A 19,603-nucleotide genomic window follows, 5' to 3' on the forward strand; every position below is an offset into this window, starting at 1 on the left:
GAAGAATGTTTCACACAAATGAAATAATGTTTCCAGGCTTGTAGGAAAGAGAGCTTAACACACCGAAGCATCTGAAATAAGCCCAAGGCAGCCAGAATAGAGACAGAATAGAGACATGGTTTCTAATTAGCTAAAAGGGGAAAGACCACCAAGGGTTTCATAAATGATGTCGAAATTTCCAAACGTTATTCCTTTATTCAAGGAATAACATGACACTGAAGGTTTTTTTTTTTTTTAGATGGAGTCTCGCTCTGTCATCCAGGCTGGAGTGCAGTGGCGTGATCTCAGCTCACTGTAACCTCTGCCTCCTGGGTTCAAGTGATTCTCCTGCCTCAGCCTCTTGAGTAGCTGGGATTACAGACATGCATCACCACACCCGGCGAGTTTTCATATTTTTAGTAGAGACAGGGTTTCACTATGTTGGGCAGAGTGGTCTCAAATTCCTGACCTCAGGTGATCCACCTCTCTCAGCCTTCCGAAGTGCTGGAATTACAGGCGTAAGCCACCACATCCAGCCGACACTGAAGTATTTTCAACGGGGTGGTGATAAAATCAGATTATCCCATGCCTTCCAAGTAGAGAATTCTGCAACTGCCGTTGAACTAGACTGACTGCATGACAGAACACCAATGAAGAGGCTAATCCTCTTACTTAGAGAAGACCCGGTTAGGGTATGGGCCATGGGATGGATAGAAGTAGATATCCTTGAGGATATTGAAATAAGGATTGAAATAAGGTTTGGTGATTTAACATAAGTGTGTGAGGAAGACAAAGATTAAAATAATGATTCCTAGGTTAATGGTTGGGACAAAATGAGCTCTAATAAGTTGTCATGTTTGGTTTTGTGGGATTTTAAAAAGTCTGCATACTTAAAGAAATGGAGACATTACTTTTTGTGTAAAGCATTATGTATCATTTAGAATTTAGAAATCTGAAGGAAAGAGAGAGAATTTAGGAAAACATAATCTGGTTTACCACAAACAGTATTGTCTTGAAATATAAGGTAGCCTTTTTACAAAAATGTGTGCAAATAAACTTTTTGTCATAGGGGATTTAAAAACTGCCATCCATGCTCTTGGAATAAACCTCTTGTCGATTCACCAAGATACACTCCAGCTTCAGGTCATTTTAATCATAAAGTAGGTAAAGTGGAATAGATTTAATTTAATTCAGTTCAGCATGACTTCCAAGCAATTCACTATGATATAATATGTTATATTGAACACACAGTTTACATAGTCCAAAGGAAAAAAGTATGAGACACAAGATGAAGGTTTCAGTTTGGGTTCCACAGTTAACTGGTTAACTAGGCCTAAGGATCCCCTAAGATGGAGGCAGCATGATCACAATGCTTGTAACTTCCTGTTTACTTCTCAGCTAGCTGTGAGTTTCTACTATGAATGACTATTTGAGTGTATATGTATATATGCAAATATATGTATATATACACACACATAATGTTACATGGCAACTCAAATTTTCCTAGATATTTCACATAAATTAGGTTCTTTGTATTTGTCTTTTTTTTTTTTCCATCTTGTATCTTAATTTCTATTTACTCATAAAAATATTTCTTTGTTGGGTAGAAAATGTGGTATTTTTCTTCTTAGGAGTTTTTCTCTCTGAACCTGATGCTGATGAAACATGAAGGCATCAGGGCTCCCTACTGAGTCTGGCACCTCCCAGAGTGTTCACTGCCTTGCTGAGCCCATGCTTATATTAACAGATTATCCTTGGTTCCCACACACATCTGCAGGTTACAAGGAATTTAGGAATAAGTATAAGGAAATTAGGCAAGTATGATAAATATTTGATGTCCCACGTGATCCTCCAAAAGTAATTCTTAAGTTCCTTTGTCGTTTCTAGTGTAGGAAAAGATCCTTCTTCATCATAAACAGAATGACATAAAGTCTCAGTAATTTTTTTTTTTTTTTTTTTTTTTTTTTTTTTTTTACCTTTTCCCCAACCTTTCCTAGCCATAGGGGAATAATACATTTTGCCTTTTAGAAACTCATTGTCCAGTGGTAAATTATTCCCAACCTCTGATTCTCCTCTTTTAATTTTTCTACTCTTTGCCCTCGATATTTGATGTCCGCTGGTATTTATATATCAAGTGGATGGATGAAATTAAAACAAATTTTATTTCATATTTTTAAAAAGGTTTACTCTGGCAGCAATTTTTACTGCCAATTTAAAGGACATTTAGAAATTATTTGTATGTGTTATTCATACTATCAATGTCCCATTAGCTTATATTGTTGAAAATCTGCTGCATCAACAAGAGATAAAAAAATACAACCATGCATGTACAAAAATAATGACCATTCATTACCCCTTGACCAGCACACATTTTCACCGAGGCTCTGTTTTCAAGGTTAATTTGAGGATAGATGGAAAAATGCTTTAAAGCGCTGGAATTTTCTATGGCAATCAAAAATCAGAGAGGTTAAGTCTGGGTGATATAACAATAGGTTTCAGTTAAAAGGTTTACTTGCTTGAAATACTGACCTCTCAGTCATCCCTGACATCTTCATGAGGGAAGGTTTCATTGATTTTACATGCCAACAACTCATTAGGAATATAGCATAAGGAAAATAAATTACAAAGTCAAAAAGTTGAGCAAGGTAAGTAAACGCTGTAGCAAACTCAATGCAAGTTCCCCAATTTATTGTTTTCTGTAACTTTTTCAAGTAACTAAGTCATTCAGTGGAATATAAAGTAAAGGATGAAGGCATGACCTGGAGTGGCCACGTGGGTATTGATTGAGAACAATAACACGACACCAGATTAGTCTAGTGCTCAAATGTGTAAACATTTTAGGGTTATGGTAGTTTTTATGTAGCAATCATATTGATATATGATATATTTTTCCTAGAAATAAGCTGCTAAAACAGAAATTTAAGATTCTGATATAATTAGAAGATATTATTCAGGTAGATGTGTGGTTATAGACAAGAAAAACTTTTATAAAATATTCTGAATACAAGTAGAACTTATTTGTGATAATATAAGCTATACTTGTCAATTAAATTCCTACAGTATTTGTCATTTGGAGATACTAATGATAATAAGATGCACTGCACTTCAGTCTTTAAAATATAATTGGATATTGTGAGATATTAATAGTGAGCGCAGACTGGAATAGATTGGCAAAAATCAGATATATTGCCCTTATCAAAAATACAGGCAAGCAAAGGGCACAAAGCAGAAAAAGTAGGAGACATTGTGCATGGCTCCCCAGGTTCTTTCTTCCCACACTGGAAATGCTGATTCTGTCTCCAAGGAGGGTTTCATAGGTTTACTTCTCATCACAGGGAGGATTTACATTATGAAACATTTTCATTTTTACCCTAAAAAACGTAAAGCTTCAGGACATTTTCTGAGGAGCCACAAACTGTTAATCCATAGATCTTGGGTTTATTTACTACAGTATTTCTTTAGCCTGGGATATCCTGCTAAGGGATTTCCCACCTAGTAAATATTACTAGTCTATTTACCTGGAGTTCCAGTTGTCAGGGAAATTAGACCCAACCTTCACCCTCAGTTGCTGCCCTGTCCACACACCAGGGAAAGGAATTAATACATTCTAGACCAGCTACTTTAACTGTTTTCTCCCCAAGCTAACCAACGAAATGTAACTGAGTTGACATTTGCAACAATATTTTCCAAAGCCATCTAAATATTTAAGCATATAATACTTTTTGGCAAACCCAGTGAATTTTCATTAAAAAACAAGATTATGCCAACTTGTGAACTAAAAATCCTTCAGAAATAAAGAATTAAGTAACAGTGGAAGTAATGATGATAATAATAATAGTATTTAAGCTCTCACCACATGTCAAGAACTTTTCAGTATTCTGTACATGAATTATAAGAATCAGAATAATCTTCTAACGTAGGCACTATTATTTTCCCATTTAACAGATCTAGTGATTGAGGCATAAATGAAATGGCTTAGCCTGGTTTACACAGCTAGTAGGTCCTGAAGCCATTCGTGAAACCCAGGAAGTGTGACCTATCTTCTTGACTGCTAAATCGTATATGAAAAGAGTATTGACATATCAAATGCACTAGGATTTTTCTTAATAAAACTAGATAATAGTTTGGCTGATTAGGGAATAATAGTGAAGAATTAATTTTATTGATTATTACTGTTATAAAAATACAATAGATTAAATATTAAAATTAGTGATTCAAGTAGGAAAACATCAATCAAAAATAGTTTATTGAATTCATCATGAACTTTGCATCAGGTGATTGGGCTACAAGGCACAGATGGAGTAGAAGGAAAAGCAAGCAGCATAATATTAATACCAGACGGAAAAGTCTGGAAACAGAGTTGCAGGTTATGTCAAGTGAGATGTATTTAAATACCAACATCTTAGAGGTGATAATTAAAACAATTTACAAAACTGAGATCATTTGTTTTCTAAATAAATGTCATTACCAGGCCAAAATTTTAAGTTAGACATATTTTAGCATTGAAGTGACTGGGAGTGTGATTTTCATTGGTAAAATCCTAAATAATATGAAGGCTGATAAACTAAACTGAGAAAAGAATGATAAACAAGAAAGAGAGAAGTATGACCTACATTGCCATCTGTTGGATAAATGAACATCTGTCATGTTGAATGAAAGATGAAGCTTGGAATTCCCAGTGAATCTCAACAGCCAGCACTACCCGTTAAGAGCAAAAACAGATTTCAAGCCTAATTTAGCTTTCTTTTATTTTTGATTTGGAAAATATATTTAAAGAAGGTGCAAAATAATAAGCCTCTAATAATCTAGAAACCATGGATTTTAAGATCCCCAGGTATAATTTTAGATCAAATTTGAATGGAATTGTGCTAGAACAAAGAAGATTGTTGATATCTATCTTAAATAGATTTTATGCACTACAGAAACATCTTGTTTTCTGACTAATGGATCCATTCAAGTCACAAGGTATGGTGGCAAAAACTTGAGCATGAAATTTAGTCTGAGCTCTAACATGGTTTCATTTTGAGAAGTCAGTTGACTTTTGGGGTCTAAATTTCTGTTTTCATGAAAAATAGATGAGGTTGGATTAACGAATTTCCAAAGTTCAACTATACTCCTGTTTATGCTGTGTACCTATTTTAAAAAGCAGTCTGTTAAAATTGCATACTTTAAGTATTATTTCATAGATAGAAGTAGAGTTCCTAGACTTCCTTTTATGTTTATTTATTTTTTTTACTTCTGAAATTTTACATCAGTATCTGTTCTCTCCTTTAGGGTGGAGTTAGTGGGTTGACTGGAGAGCTAGAATTTGGAGAAAATGGAGGCAATCCCAATGTCCATTTTGAAATCCTTGGAACCAACTATGGAGAAGAGCTTGGCAGAGGTGTTCGCAAAGTAAGATAAGACATACTGATTAATATGCTTTTTCCTGTGCTATGGTTTTGCTTGATTGTTTTCCATGCAATACGATCACAGTACCCATTAAAGTCAATATTGTAGTTTGAAAGAGAAAGCAGGGTTGGGGGAAAATTAGGCATTGAAATGACTTTAAATATTTATTTACCAGAAGTATTAAGCAAGAAATTCAATTTCTGACTTAGAATAATGTAAAGGAAAAAAAGTAATCTGAATCTTGTCTAGGGAAATAGCATCATCTTTCATTTGTTATAATAGTAATTTTTATAAAATAGTAAATTTAATATTTATACAATTTGTAGCTGCTTGATTTTTAACTTGCAACATGTATAAAATGAGAATAAGATCTTGGATAAATTTCATATAGTAAGACAGAAAGTCTACTGCAAGATGTGACATTACAGTATCTTACCTTCTGTGTGTGTCATGTAATATGAAGAAAATAGTTTGCAGAAAATGAACTCTCGTTGTATACTACTTATCATATGTAAGAAGAAGCTGAGTGCCAATAGTGGTGTTTCATGAAATACTGGAACGATAACTTTCTCAAGGAGAAATACAAACGCCCTTATATAAATGATGTTTTTATACACACACACACACACACACACACATGTGTGTCTCATTTATATGATTTGGATTTCCTGTATATATATATAGCAAATATGCATATATATTTTTATATATAGCAAATATATATACAGCAAATCCAAATCATATACACACACACACACACTCTCACACACATATATATACACACACATATATATGTGTATATATACACACATATATTTGGTAGGGAAATATATCAAATCATATAGATATATTTGGTAAGGAAAAGCCTAACATAATTGAGTGTATATGCAGAGCTGGTAACTGTAAATTTCTAACTGTCTAAAGTTGACTACATTAAGGGTAAGAGGTTCTTCAGTAGGTATTTAATGCTGAGATGTAAGATGCAAAACAACCTAGACAGAATGAAGTGAGGAGTTATTAGCAATACAAATTTCTCAATAAATTCATGCTAATGTGGATGAAACTATCTTGATGCATTTTAAATTTTTGTTTTATAGTTAATAATATGAAATATATAGAAAACTGCATAAAACTCAAAGTTTAGTGAATTATTTTAAAGGAAAGAACCATTACTATGGTCAAGGAATATAAAATAGCCAGGATTCTCAACACTCTCATATGTTTCTCTCTGATTACAGTCAGACCATCCTTATCCATAGTGTAATATTTAGACTGATTTTTATGATGCTAATTTATGTGCATTTAAAATATATTTTTATCACCTGTGTTTACATCGTTATATAATTGTTTTGTCAATGTCTCAACTTATGAATGGTCTCAAGAATGCATATATCCTTTTTTTCTTGCTTCTTGTGTTCAACAGTATGTTTATGTTATTGATCCTTGTTACTTGGAGTGGCAGTTTATTCATTTATATTGCTGTATTGTTTTCTATTGTATGGATGTGTCCCAAACCACTACAGTTTCCATTTTTAGACTGCTGTAAGCTGCTGTTACAAAAATTCTTGGATATACATCTTGGATACTTTCATGCTTGTAGGTGTATTTCTGTAGATTTTGTATCCAGAGGTAGAACTGCTGCAATACAAGAAACCATATCTTGAACTTTACCAGATAACATCAAACCCATTTTCATAGTAATTTACTAATTTACATACCACCAGCAATGCAGGCATTGCCCCACCTTCTAATCAAGTCTTGAATGTATAAGACTTAAAATTGTATTAACTTATTGGGTGTATATAATGATATATCCTCATGATTCCCATTTACATTTCCCTGATTATGAAAATGTCTGCATCTTTTCCTACATATTTAGGGTCTTCAGATGTTTCTGAGTTAATTGTTTATTTACTTTTTTTTTGGCTATTTTTTGGAGGGGGTGTCTTTTGCTTTTTATAATTGATTCTAGAAGTTATGTATATATTCTGAATTTGAGTGTTTTATCATTTAATTTTTTGCCAGTTTTGTTTTCCTCTCTGTGGATTTTATTTCAATGCCATTTATAGTATCTTTAAATTTAGAAGAGCTATGAATTTTCGTCCTTATTATTATTGCTGTTCAGTATTATCTAAGAAATTACTCCCTATCCCCCAGAGTCATGAAGATATTATGCTCAATTATGTTCCAGGGGTTTTATAGTTTTGCCTTTCAAATTAATGTCTTTTATCTATCTAGAAGATTTCTATATATATGAGGTGAGAAAAAAGTAAAATCTTACTCTTCAATACTCTTCATTTGTTTTATTGAGATATAATTGAAGTGCACAGTGACTTACAGTAATCGCATTCACCAGTTTAACCACTAACAAGGTCAAGTTACAGAATGTTTCTGTCACTCAGAAAGTGCAATTATTCCTGTTTTTATTCTGAGAAGCACCGACAGTTTGCTTGGTCTGAAAATTTATATAAATGCATAATTAGTATTTACACATTTGTGTCTTTTCTCTCAACATTTAAGGTACATTCTTATTTTCATGTGTCAATAATTTTGCTCGTTTGTCTTTTAATTTATATTGCTGAGTGGTATTATAGTCTATGAATGTAATATGGTATCTTCTAAAATGTCATTTTCTGTTTGCTGCTGTGTATACAAATAATATCGATACTTTATATTGATGTTATATCCAGCACTCTTGCTCAGACCTCTAATTCTGATAATTTATCTGTAGATTCTCATGAATTTTCTGCAAATTGTCTTGTCATTTGCAATTAATAAGAGTTTTTGTCTCTTCTTTTGTTATTTTACACCTTCTAGGGATGATGTTGAATGGAAATAACAATAGTAGGTATTTTTGGATCGTTATCAATCTCAGAGAAAAAACATTCAACACTATACCACTATACTACTATATATTTATATATTTATAATTAACTTAGATCAGTTTAAGGAAGCTCCAGGCATTCCTGGGATATTTTTATATAGAATTATTTATACATATATAAAATTATAATTATGCTTATGTTTACATAATATTATTTGATTTGCTACCACCTTGCATAAGGGTTTTATATTGATACTTATGAATGAGGTCTCCTAAAGCTGTCCTTTCTGTTGGATTTTAATGCTAAGGTATGCTGGCCTAATTTAAATGAGCTAGTAAGGTGAAGCATCCAGAATCGTGTCTAGTACATCACAAGAAGTTGTGGTTAATTTTCATTAATGAGTGAAATTTCAGTAGAGGAGTAATGCCATATGTTTAAATAGCAACACTAGAAAAGTTAAAAAAAAAAAAGTGAATATTTTGGGTAGTAATTAAATGGTTTTGTGGAGTTTTTGGGAGAGATCTTTTACAGTGTAAGAGATTTGGGTATATTTGAATGCTCACAGACCAAGCCAGTAGTGAAGAAGAAAATGAAGATATAGGAAAGAAAGGTGATCATTGATAGAGAAACAGTAGAGGAAAAGAGAGGATTGGATCAAGAATTAGACGGAGTTCTTAACTGTAGGCACCGGGGAACATCATTTTCCAGAGTGCTGAGGGGTGGGGGTAAGAAAAGAATGCTGTGTTTGCAAGCAAGTCTTTATGTTTGATGTTAGGAAGTTAAGACAATTGTTAAGAAATAGTCTTTTCTTGGAGAAGTAGGAGGCAAGATTATCTTCTAATTGGGAAAATGTAGCAGAAGGCATTGGCAATAGTGAGACTGGAGGTTTAACGACAGTGGAGAAGTTTCGAAATAGCTGCTGTGGCAAACAGGAGAGGTGACTAGGGAATATTGAAGAAATGCCAGGCAGGGCTGTTGGCTCACATGAGGCTAGAGATCAAGAAATCACTGTGGTACTAATCTATACAGTTGCGGATGTTTGTCCACCAGCATTGAGCAGACTGAATAAATTTAAATTAATGTAGACTTAACACTTCATCAGGTTATTTTTGTTTTGGGTTGTGTTGCTTTGTGTTTGATAGCAGTACAATGAGGCAGTGAGGTTAAGAATGTTGACAAGGCGATGGTTGAAGTGACAAAGCATAAAATCTAAACTGAACATGAATGGCAATGAAGAAAGAAAGAGTCTCTATAATAGAAACAAAGTATGGCTAAGAGGTTACTGTGTCTTCAGCACATCTGAAGAGCTTGTATATTAATATGGATGAAGTGAGAGAGCTTCAGAGCCAGAAATTATGGTTGGGGAGAGAGATAACTGAATTCATAATCCTAAGGCTGAGTAGGTTCTAGGCACTCATCATGGGATGTTTGTGAGGGTGGCAGAGGAGAGCTTCATTTAGCCTTCTAAAATCAGTGCCATTTAAGCAAGTTCTGAGGTCAATATAGCTGCTTCAACCTGCTCTGAATTCAGAGTCTATAACGGTTAAATCTCTGCTATTAAAATGATAGTGAATCATACACATCAGATTACATCTACTTTGTCTTTAAGTAATAACTCCTGTAATTATTTCATTGTTAATATTCCTATGCCCCAACTCCCAAACTGGACTGAAACGCTCCTGTGAGCGGGCACTATAGAGGTATTGTGAAAGGCACTATAAATATTTACCCTATGGTGCCTTGTATACCTTTGACACTTGAAAATTTTTTTGCACTGTTTTAAAAATTTAAGCATTCTTAATTTTGAAATTTTCATTTTTATAACTCAATTATTTTTCTACTAAGCTGCAATTTAATTACTAATTTTTTAAAAAACTCCAGATCTAGTGCTCAAGTAATTTTAAAAGTATTATGGACTATTTCGTAGCTTGCCAGCTCATTTCATAAATGAGGCAGTTCCTTTGCATAGCTATTAACACATATAATAATGTGTTCAAAGATACTTATCAAGGGAAAATAACACCACACAAATAATTGCAGTATAGATTTACTAGATGTGTGTCCAAAATGAAGGTTCCACTCCCAGTTTCTCCATGTCTCAAAAGGAGTGAATGGTTTTCCAATTGACGAACTGTCAAGTTGTCAGTGTTGATTCTGCTGCCACTGGCTCAGTGTATACAAAGCCTGCAGCCTTATCACCTCAAGCAGAGGTACTGTCAGGTCTCATAAACTAAACAGGGTTGTGTCTGCTCAGGGTTTGAATGTGTGGTGTACCAAGGATTCATAGTCCCAACTTTTGGGCTAGTCTCTGCTCTCTTGGCATTGTATGAATGATGGTTTCATTTTTTTTGAATTTGGTGAGAATGTGCAAGGGATTATTTAATTCTCACTGATGTTCATCTAAATTAAGGACTTTCTTACTTTGATAATTTTTACATGTTCTTTTTCTTTGTCATAAGGTGGTACTTATTTAGTAGATGGTATATCAACATGTTAGCACATTGTATATACCCTTGAAGATAAATTCAGGTAAAACTCAAAGTCAAATTTTGAAATTGTTAAGGTTTTCTATACCCATAAATTTTGCCCAAGAATGTGGTTATTTCTGTTTCTGTTAATCACTATATAGAATTTCTAAAAAAAAAAAATTTCAGTAAAAGTTATTATAAGAAGACACGAAAAGTAAAGATTAAAGTAAATAACTCTACATTTAAGGAATCAATACATGTTTTTCATTAGAAGAGTTTTACGTAATGTTGTTTGCTTATTTGTCAGATTTTTTTTGTTTTGTTAAGTTTGCCAGTGCTGCTCACATATTATTATAGACTGAATTCCAGTATTAAAATTTAATACTCTAGACTTAATGTCTTTGAACTTCATCACAAACAGGGAATAAAGCTAGGAAAAGCTGATTAAAGCTGGTTTCACAACCAATCTTAATTGCATTGTAATGCTTAGTATCTTCATAAAGGTGTTTTCTCATAAGTTGGTGAAATAAGATGATACGGCAGAGATATTTTAGCTCCTAGGTACGGTGGTTTCTCAGATATACTTAGAGTCTTTATTCAAGTTCTGCAGCTTTAAATTCACAAAGTCTACAACTTTGTGTTCTTGGGCAAACCTAATGTACTGCTTTGCAAAAGATATTATATTATATAATATATTAAATAATTAAATAATATATAATCTATTAAAAATACACCAATTTTTAATGGACTAAATCTTTAATTGCTTTGTACTTATAAGGAGGAGAGAATAGTTCTGCTTTCAAATAGCCAATGATTAAATATTGCACTTGTACTCAGCATTTTATTTGTATTCTGATTCTGGAATATCTAAAATGACATTTATGTTTTGGTATTACCCTGTTTTATGTTTTCTTAAAGCACTTTTTGCAAACTGATATTATATCAGTCTTTCTAATATAAAACCCAGTTGTAATTTGAGCCCATAATTGGAAAATCTGCCATAGTTATTTACTGTCATAGTTCTAACAATGAATTCATGTCTTGGAAGTTTTATATAATAGAATCTAGAAAATATTGTGAATTGACAACATAATTATACATATAACTCTCTTCTATGTGTATATGTAAATATAATTAACTTACTTTTTTATAATTTGTCTTTCCCATTACAATGTTACTTCATGAGACAAGAACTGTGTTTTCTATTGTATTCCTAATGAATGGCATATAATAGATGCTTGTTAAGTATTTAATGAATGAACTAATGAATACATGTGCATACTGATGTAAGAATCCATAAGATTCTTCTCTGCACTGGTAAGTTTAGCAACTTTGTTTTTCTCTCATTTATGTGAAACATAATTATTTGCATTTAAATTAACTAGAATGTTAGTGGGTGTTACACTCTTTATCCTCCATTCCTATCGGAGTTGGGCACTTGATCACCAAAAGTATAAACAATGATTTTAATGGTTAAGCAAGATATATGTATAAATTTGTTTGCAAGAATTTGTATTGAATAGGGAAATAGTGGGTACTCAAATTGATTATTACAAGCAAAATGGAAATACCCATAAAAGTACAAGTTTATTCGGACTATTAGTATTTGTAGTTTTAAGATTATTTTCTCACAACGAGACTAGATTTAACAGGCTGTAGTGGGAAAATGTGTAACCTTTGCTGTTAGACATACCTGGGTTGAAATTCTGCCTCTGGCACTTACCAATTGTGTGATCTTTGGACTTCAAAGCAAACTGAGTTTCAAGTTCTGGAATATGTGAATGTAACACATGTAACACGTGAATAATAATACTTATCTCTCAGGATTTTTGTAAGGTTTAATTGAAATTATGTTTGTAGGTTACACAATAAGGGAAAATTAAAAATAATACCTGTTAAGAAATATACAGGAATTAATAGAATTCATTTTCAACCCAACACAAGAAATACAAAGTCTAGTGGCTATTCTGACAAGAAGCTGCTATGTGAGGTGGTGAAAGTAATTTAATTTTAGATGTGGTTGACAGAGCATTATACATGACAATCACACTGATAGCATGAAACACTAACTTTTTTGTTTCATTTAATGTCCTTTATGACTCCAAAATTCTACAAGTCTGTTAATCAAGGCTTGGGAACTATAATATCTACAGTTGTATGGAAATCTAATAACAGAAAATCTGGTGGTAAACATAGCCTGAATAAATCCAGTCTTTATAGTTTAAGCCCATAATTGGAAAATCTGCCATCTTCATTTAATATCATAGTTCTAACAATGAATTGTGTCTTGGAAGGTTTATATAATAGAGAGAATCTAGAAAATATTATGAAGTAGGGCCGGACACGGTAGCTTATGCCTGTAATCCCAGAACTTTGGCAGGCCAAGGCAGGTGGATCACGAGGTGAGGACATCGAGAACATCCTGGCTAACACGGTGAAACCCTGTCTCTACGAAAAATTAGCCAGGCATGGTGGCGGGTGCCTGTAGTCCTAGCTACTCAGGAGGCTGAGGCAGGAGAATGGCGTGAACCTTGGAGGTAGAGCTTGCAGTGAGCTGAGTTCACACCACTGCACTCCAGCCTGGGTGACGGTGTGAGACTCCTTCTCGGAAAAAAAAAAAAAGAAAATATTATGAAGTAATAATATGTTGTGAACACAACAGCTTTTATTTCTTTATCCCGTTCTCCTTTATTTATAATATATAATCACGATACATTTAGCTCCACCGGCTTTTATTCTGATGTGTCTTCAAGAAAATAGCTTGTACCATAAAGTCATGAGACAGATATGCAGTCTAATATTTTCTAACATTACCATTGAGTTAGACTCTCAAAATTGTTGATCCCACCAATCTCTTGATGGGTAGGGAAACCCTGCACTCTTGAAAAGTGTATTCTGTGAATAAAATTGTTTCAGCTTCTTAGCGAGCCCATCTGATTTCACTGCAGAGTAGAGAAAATAACCCATATCTGCTGATGTTTAGGGTTACTCTGAGTTTCTGGAAAGGTTAGCTGCTGGTTGATTGAGATTACTTCTGGAGTTCTACCTCAGGTAAGCAGCATTCACTGCCTCTTGGAGCAAACAAAAGCTATATCTTCTGGTGGCTGGGATGATGCCAATCTCCCCAGAGTGGAGCAAAGATGACTGATGGGGTACAATTCTGTGTCCAAGTTTTGGTCGAAATAGGAACGACTTTTCTAGAAAGTCTATAAAATCTGAACTCTTTGCTTGTTGTGATGGTTAAGTTTATGTGTCACCTTGACTGGGCTAAGGGATCTGAAGATGGCTGGCAAATCATTATTTCTGGATCTGTCTATAAGGTATTCCCAGAAGAGATTAGCATTTTAATTGGTGTACTGGGTAAAGATTACCTCATCCATATGGATAGGTATCATCCAATCTATTGGGGGAACTGAATAGAACAAAAAGGCAGAGAAGGGGTAAGTTTGCTCCTTGTTTAAAATGGGAAATTCATGTTCTCTTGCACTCAGACATGAGCACTCCTGGTTCTCAGGCCTTCAGACTCCAGCTGGCAATTGTACCATCAGACCCCCGGTTCTCGGGCCTTACACTCAGACTGAGACTTACATTATTGGCTCTCTTGTTTCTTAGGCCCTTGAATTTAGACTGAGACTACACCACCCACTTTTCTGGGTCTCTAGTTTCCAGATAGCTAATCTTAGGACTTTTTAGCCTCCATAATTATGTGAGCCAATCTCTCATATCAAATCTCTGTATATGGTATATGTTTGTATTTAAATATATATTTATATATACATATATTCCCCTGGAGAACCTGACTAATACCTTGGCATGAATTATCTTACCATGTTTGAGGAAAGAGCTAATTGTGAGGAAGTTAGCTTCTATTGGCCTCCAGACTCTCAGAGAATATTCACAGACATGAATGTGCTCATAAAGAGACCCAGAAAGTCTGTGGTGTCATCTCTAGACCACATGCTCAGGATTGGTTGGATTAGGAGTTCAAGACTGTGTCTGATACAGAGGAGGAAAGTTTAGTTTCCTTCCTACTCTGCTAGACAGCATCGACAGTGGGACACACTGGAATCTGCATCACTCCAATATCTAACAGATACACACACACACACACACACACACACACACACACACACATACCCCAATGAAACTCCAATCCAGCTCAAACTCAACATGATGTGGTGGTATTTACCATCCTCTGAACAACCTAATTCCTAATTTCAACCATTAGTGGTAACTAATGTCCAGGACCTAGTACTATGGTAAAAATGATTAAAAGAAATTATATTAGGAATTCACAGAATTAAGAAGCATTTGCGCCGGGCGCGGTGGCTCAAGCCTGTAATCCCAGCACTTTGGGAGGCCGAGACGGGCGGATCACGAGGTCAGGAGATCGAGACCATCCTGGCTAACACGGTGAAACCCCGTCTCTACTAAAAAATACAAAAAAACTAGCCGGGCGCAGTGGCGGGCGCCTGTAGTCCCAGCTACTCGGGAGGCTGAGGCAGGAGAATGGCGTAAACCCGGGAGGCGGAGCTTGCAGTGAGCTGAGATCCGGCCACTGCACTCCAGCCTGGGCGGCAGAGCGAGACTCCGTCTCAAAAAAAAAAAAAAAAAAAAAAAGAAGCATTTGCTCACATGGATACTCTCTTAGCAAGGTCTCGTCACAATTTAATTTTAAGTAGAAGATAGTGAAATTTTGTTTCATAGAAATTGCATGAGTAGGCAGACAGAGATAGGAGAAACTCAAAGAGTAAGCCATTCACCCATTTATATTAGAAACCTACCACAGACAAATTTATTACATGATAACACTCATGGTATGATAGGTTCTGTTAAACCACAATCCCAGGGGCTTTTCATTACACCTCAAATTTTCTACTTTCTCTGCTCTCTAAATTTCTCTGTAGTCTGATATGTATCTTGCTCTCTCAGGCCTATCTGGATGCCCCAAGGGGATTACACATTCTCTTTTAGCAGTAACTAGGTTTTATATAATTTAAATTTGAATAGTTTTGAGCATTAATTTCACAAAATTTGCTAATAGAAGTTTCATAGTTCATTTATTTGGCAGGGGGTTGACTGTCATTCAAACTAATGAATATTATGTCCCTGTGAGTAAGGCATAATTGGAATTGTAATAGTGGCTTTAGGTTACTGCTGCTTGTATTGCCTCCTTTCTGTCTGTTTTTTTCCAGTAATTTTATTTTCCTTCTTAAACAGGACACCTGACCCATTGGAGCTGTTTAGACAAGACTAAGTTATTAGTCCTAATTCAGCTATTCTATAGTGACTGAAAATCGATTGATACTTGTTCCTTTGTTTTTGATACAAACAACGGTATTAAGGAAAACTTTTTTGAAACTTTCGGTTGACTGGGATGTATACTCTTGCCCCTTTTAAGAATTTTGCTTTCAGTGTTCTGCATATGACTAGCCAGTTTTCCCAAAACCATTTATTAAATAGGGAATCCTTTTACCATTGCTTGTTTTTGTCAGATTTGTCAAAGATTAGATGGTTGTAGTTGTGTGGCACTATTTCTGAGTCCTCCGTTCTGTTCAATTCATCTATATATCTGTTTTGGTAGCACTACCATGCTGTTTTGGTTACTGTAAACTTGTAGTATAGTTTGAAGTCAGGTAGCATGATGCCTCCAGCTCTGTTCTTTTTCCTTAGGATTGTCTTGGCTATACGGGCTCCTTCTTGGCTCCATATGAAATTCATGAGTGAACTCCCATTCACAATTGCTTCAAAGAGAATAAAATACCTAGCAATCCAACTTACAAGGGATGTAAAGGAACTCTTCAAGGAGAACTACAAACCACTGCTCAATGAAATAAAAGAGGACACAAACAAATGGAAGAATATTCCATGATAGGAAGAATCAATATCATGAAAATGGCCATACTGCCCAAGGTAATTTATAGATGCAATGCCATCCCCATCAAGCTACCAATGACTTCCCTCACAGAATTGGAAAAAACTGCTTTAAAGTTCATGTGGAACCAAAAAAGAGCCCACGTTGCCAAGACAATCCTAAGCCAAAAGAACAAAGCTAGAGGCATCACACAACCTGACTTCAAACTATGCTAAAAGGCTACAGTAACCAAAACAGCATGGTACTGGTACCAAAACAGAGATATAGATCAATGGAACAGAACAGAGCCCTCAGAAAGAATACCACACATCTACAACCATCTGACCTTTGACAAATATGACAAAAACAAGAAATGGGGAAAGGATTCCCTATTTAATAACTAGTGCTGGGAAAACTGGCCTGCCTTATGTAGAAAGCTGAAACTGGATCCCTTCCTTACACCTTACATGAAAATTAATTCAAGATGGATTAGAGACTTAAATGTTAGACCTAAAACCATAAAAACCCTAGAAGAAAGCCTAGGCAATACCATTCAGGACATAGGCATGGGCAAGGACTTCATGTCTAAAATACCAAAAGCAATGGCAACAAAAGTCAAAATTGACAAATGGGATCTAATTAAACTAAAGAACTTCTGTACAGCAAAGGAAACTACCATCAGAGTGAACAGGCAACCTACAGAATAGGAGAAAATTTTTGCAATCTACTTATCTGACAAAGGACTAATATCCAGAATCTACAAAGAACTCAAACAAATTTACTAGAAAAACAACCCCATCAAAAAGTGGGTGAAGGATATGAACAGACACTTCTCAAAAGAAGACATTTATACAGTCAACAGACACAAGAAAAAATGCTCATCATCACTGGTCATTAAAGAAATGCAAATCAAAAGCACAATGAGAGACCACTTCATGCCAGTTAGAATGGAGATTATTAAAAAGTCAGGAAAAAATGGATGCTGGAGAGGATATGGAGAAATAGGAATGCTTTTACACTGTTGGTGGGAGTGTAAATTAGTTCAACCATTTTGGAAGATAGTGTGGTGATTCCTCAAGGATATAGAACCAGAAATACCATTTGACCCAGCAATCACATTACTTGGTATGTACCCAAAGGATTATAAGTCATTCTACTATAAGGACACATGCACACATAATTTTATTCCAGCACTGTTCATACTAGTAAAGACTTGGAACCAACCCAAATGTCCATCAATGATAGACTGGATTAAGAAAATGTGGCACATAAACACCATGCAATACTATGCAGCCATAAAAAAGGATGAGCTCATGTCCTTTGTAGGGACATGGATGAATCTGGAAACCATCATTCTGAGCAAACTGTCACAAGGACAGAAAACCAAACACTGCATGTTCTCACTCACAAGTGGTTGCTGAACAGTGAGAACACTTGGACACGGTGAGGGGAACATCACACATTGGGGCCTGTCAGAGAGTGGGGTACTGCGGGGAGATAGCATTAGGAGAAATACCTAATGTAGATGACAGATTGATGGGTGCAGCAAACCACTATGGCATGTGTATACCTATGTAACAAACCTGCAAGTTCTGCACATGTATCCCAGAACTTAAAGTATTAAAAAAAATAATAATTCTGCTATTGATTTTGGTACTGTTTACTCCAAGGTTTTCTTCTTGACAAAAAAAGCGGTATATCACAAAAAAACAAGTAACACATATTGTTGCCATTCCAGAGAGCAATACTGTTCTGCTGAAATCATTACATATATATATAACATATATATAATCTGCATGCATATATATATTTACAAATGTGTGCATGTACACATATATAAAACATTACATGTATATGTACATATATATAATGATATATATATATAAAAATGTGTGAACACATGTATATATACACATGGAAAGAGAGAGAAAGGCTGTGCCAAAACCAGAAACATTCTGTTTGAAAACTGGCCTTCATTTTAAAAAGCACAAAGTCTATTAAAACGTGGTTGTGAGTGGACAGTAGGCTTCTTGTTATAGTCCTGGTTTTTGAGGGGAGGTTATTCAAATATGCAATATTTTTACTGGGACCTTAAACATGTACTCATTGTTAATGTAAAGATGTCCTTATTTACCTGATGGCAAATATTTCTGAAAATTGAGAATATCCCCCTTTAGTCATGCTTTTCTTTCACAATATGTGCAACTCTGTGACCTTGCATTCAAGAAGCATTATTTCTAGCTATGGAAAATGAATGAAATAACGTTTATTTTCTCCTTGTTAGTTGGATAGTTCTGTATTTAAATGTTTCATATTTGAAATTATCTGTGTATTGTTTAGCAGAAGTGTACAAGTAAGTTTTTGTACACTTTGATGATGAATAGTATTTTGCCTGTGATTTGAAGCAGCTCCTCTCTAGCACTAGCACTCTATGATTCTTTCTCTCTAATACAACCTCTCATGCACAAAAAATTTTGAAGCCCTATTTTTTTTAAAATGGCAAATTTGACTTATTTCCAGATATAATCTATAACACTAGGTTATAAAATTTATTTTAAGCCGAATTTATTTTAATCAAAACTATATCATGTTGAATTAATTTGTAACCATATTTGTAAATATTCCAATTTTTTAAACTTTAAATTTCAGGAGCACATGTGCAGGATGTGCAGATTTGTTACATAGGTAAACATGTGTCATGAGGGTTTGTTGTACAGATTATTTCATCACCTAGCTATTGAGACTAGTATCCATTAGTTATTTTTCTTGATCTTCTTTTTCCTCCCATGCTCCACCCTCTACCTCCAGGCTCCAGTATGTGTTGTTCCCCTCTATGAGTCCATGTGTTCTCATTCTTTAGCTCACACTTATATATGAGAACGTGCAGTATTTGGTTTTCTGTTCCTGGATTAGTTTGCTAAGGATAATGGCCTCCTTTCATGTCCCTGGAAAGGATATGATATTGTTCTTTTTATGACTGCATAATATTCCATTGTGTATATGTACCACATAGGCACTTAGGTTGATTCCATGTCTTTGCTATTGTGACTAGTGCTGCAGTGAACATATGTGTGCGTGTCTTTAAA

At 34.7% G+C, this 19,603-nt stretch overlaps 1 protein-coding gene across 1 annotated transcript in view; it reads left to right on the forward strand.

Annotated features, from left to right (window-relative positions):
• The window catches only part of GRID2 (glutamate ionotropic receptor delta type subunit 2), a 1,499,636-nt gene that overhangs the window by 952,285 nt on the left and 527,748 nt on the right, over positions 1-19,603 (forward strand). The window contains exon 8 of the mRNA XM_017959328.3: positions 5,254-5,373. Within this exon, the coding sequence (XP_017814817.1) occupies positions 5,254-5,373 (120 nt within the window). The remainder of the gene's footprint in view (positions 1-5,253; positions 5,374-19,603) is intronic.

The sequence above is a fragment of the Papio anubis genome, chromosome 3 (genome assembly GCF_008728515.1).
Source record: "Papio anubis isolate 15944 chromosome 3, Panubis1.0, whole genome shotgun sequence".
In the NCBI taxonomy this organism is placed as follows: Eukaryota; Metazoa; Chordata; class Mammalia; order Primates; family Cercopithecidae; genus Papio; species Papio anubis.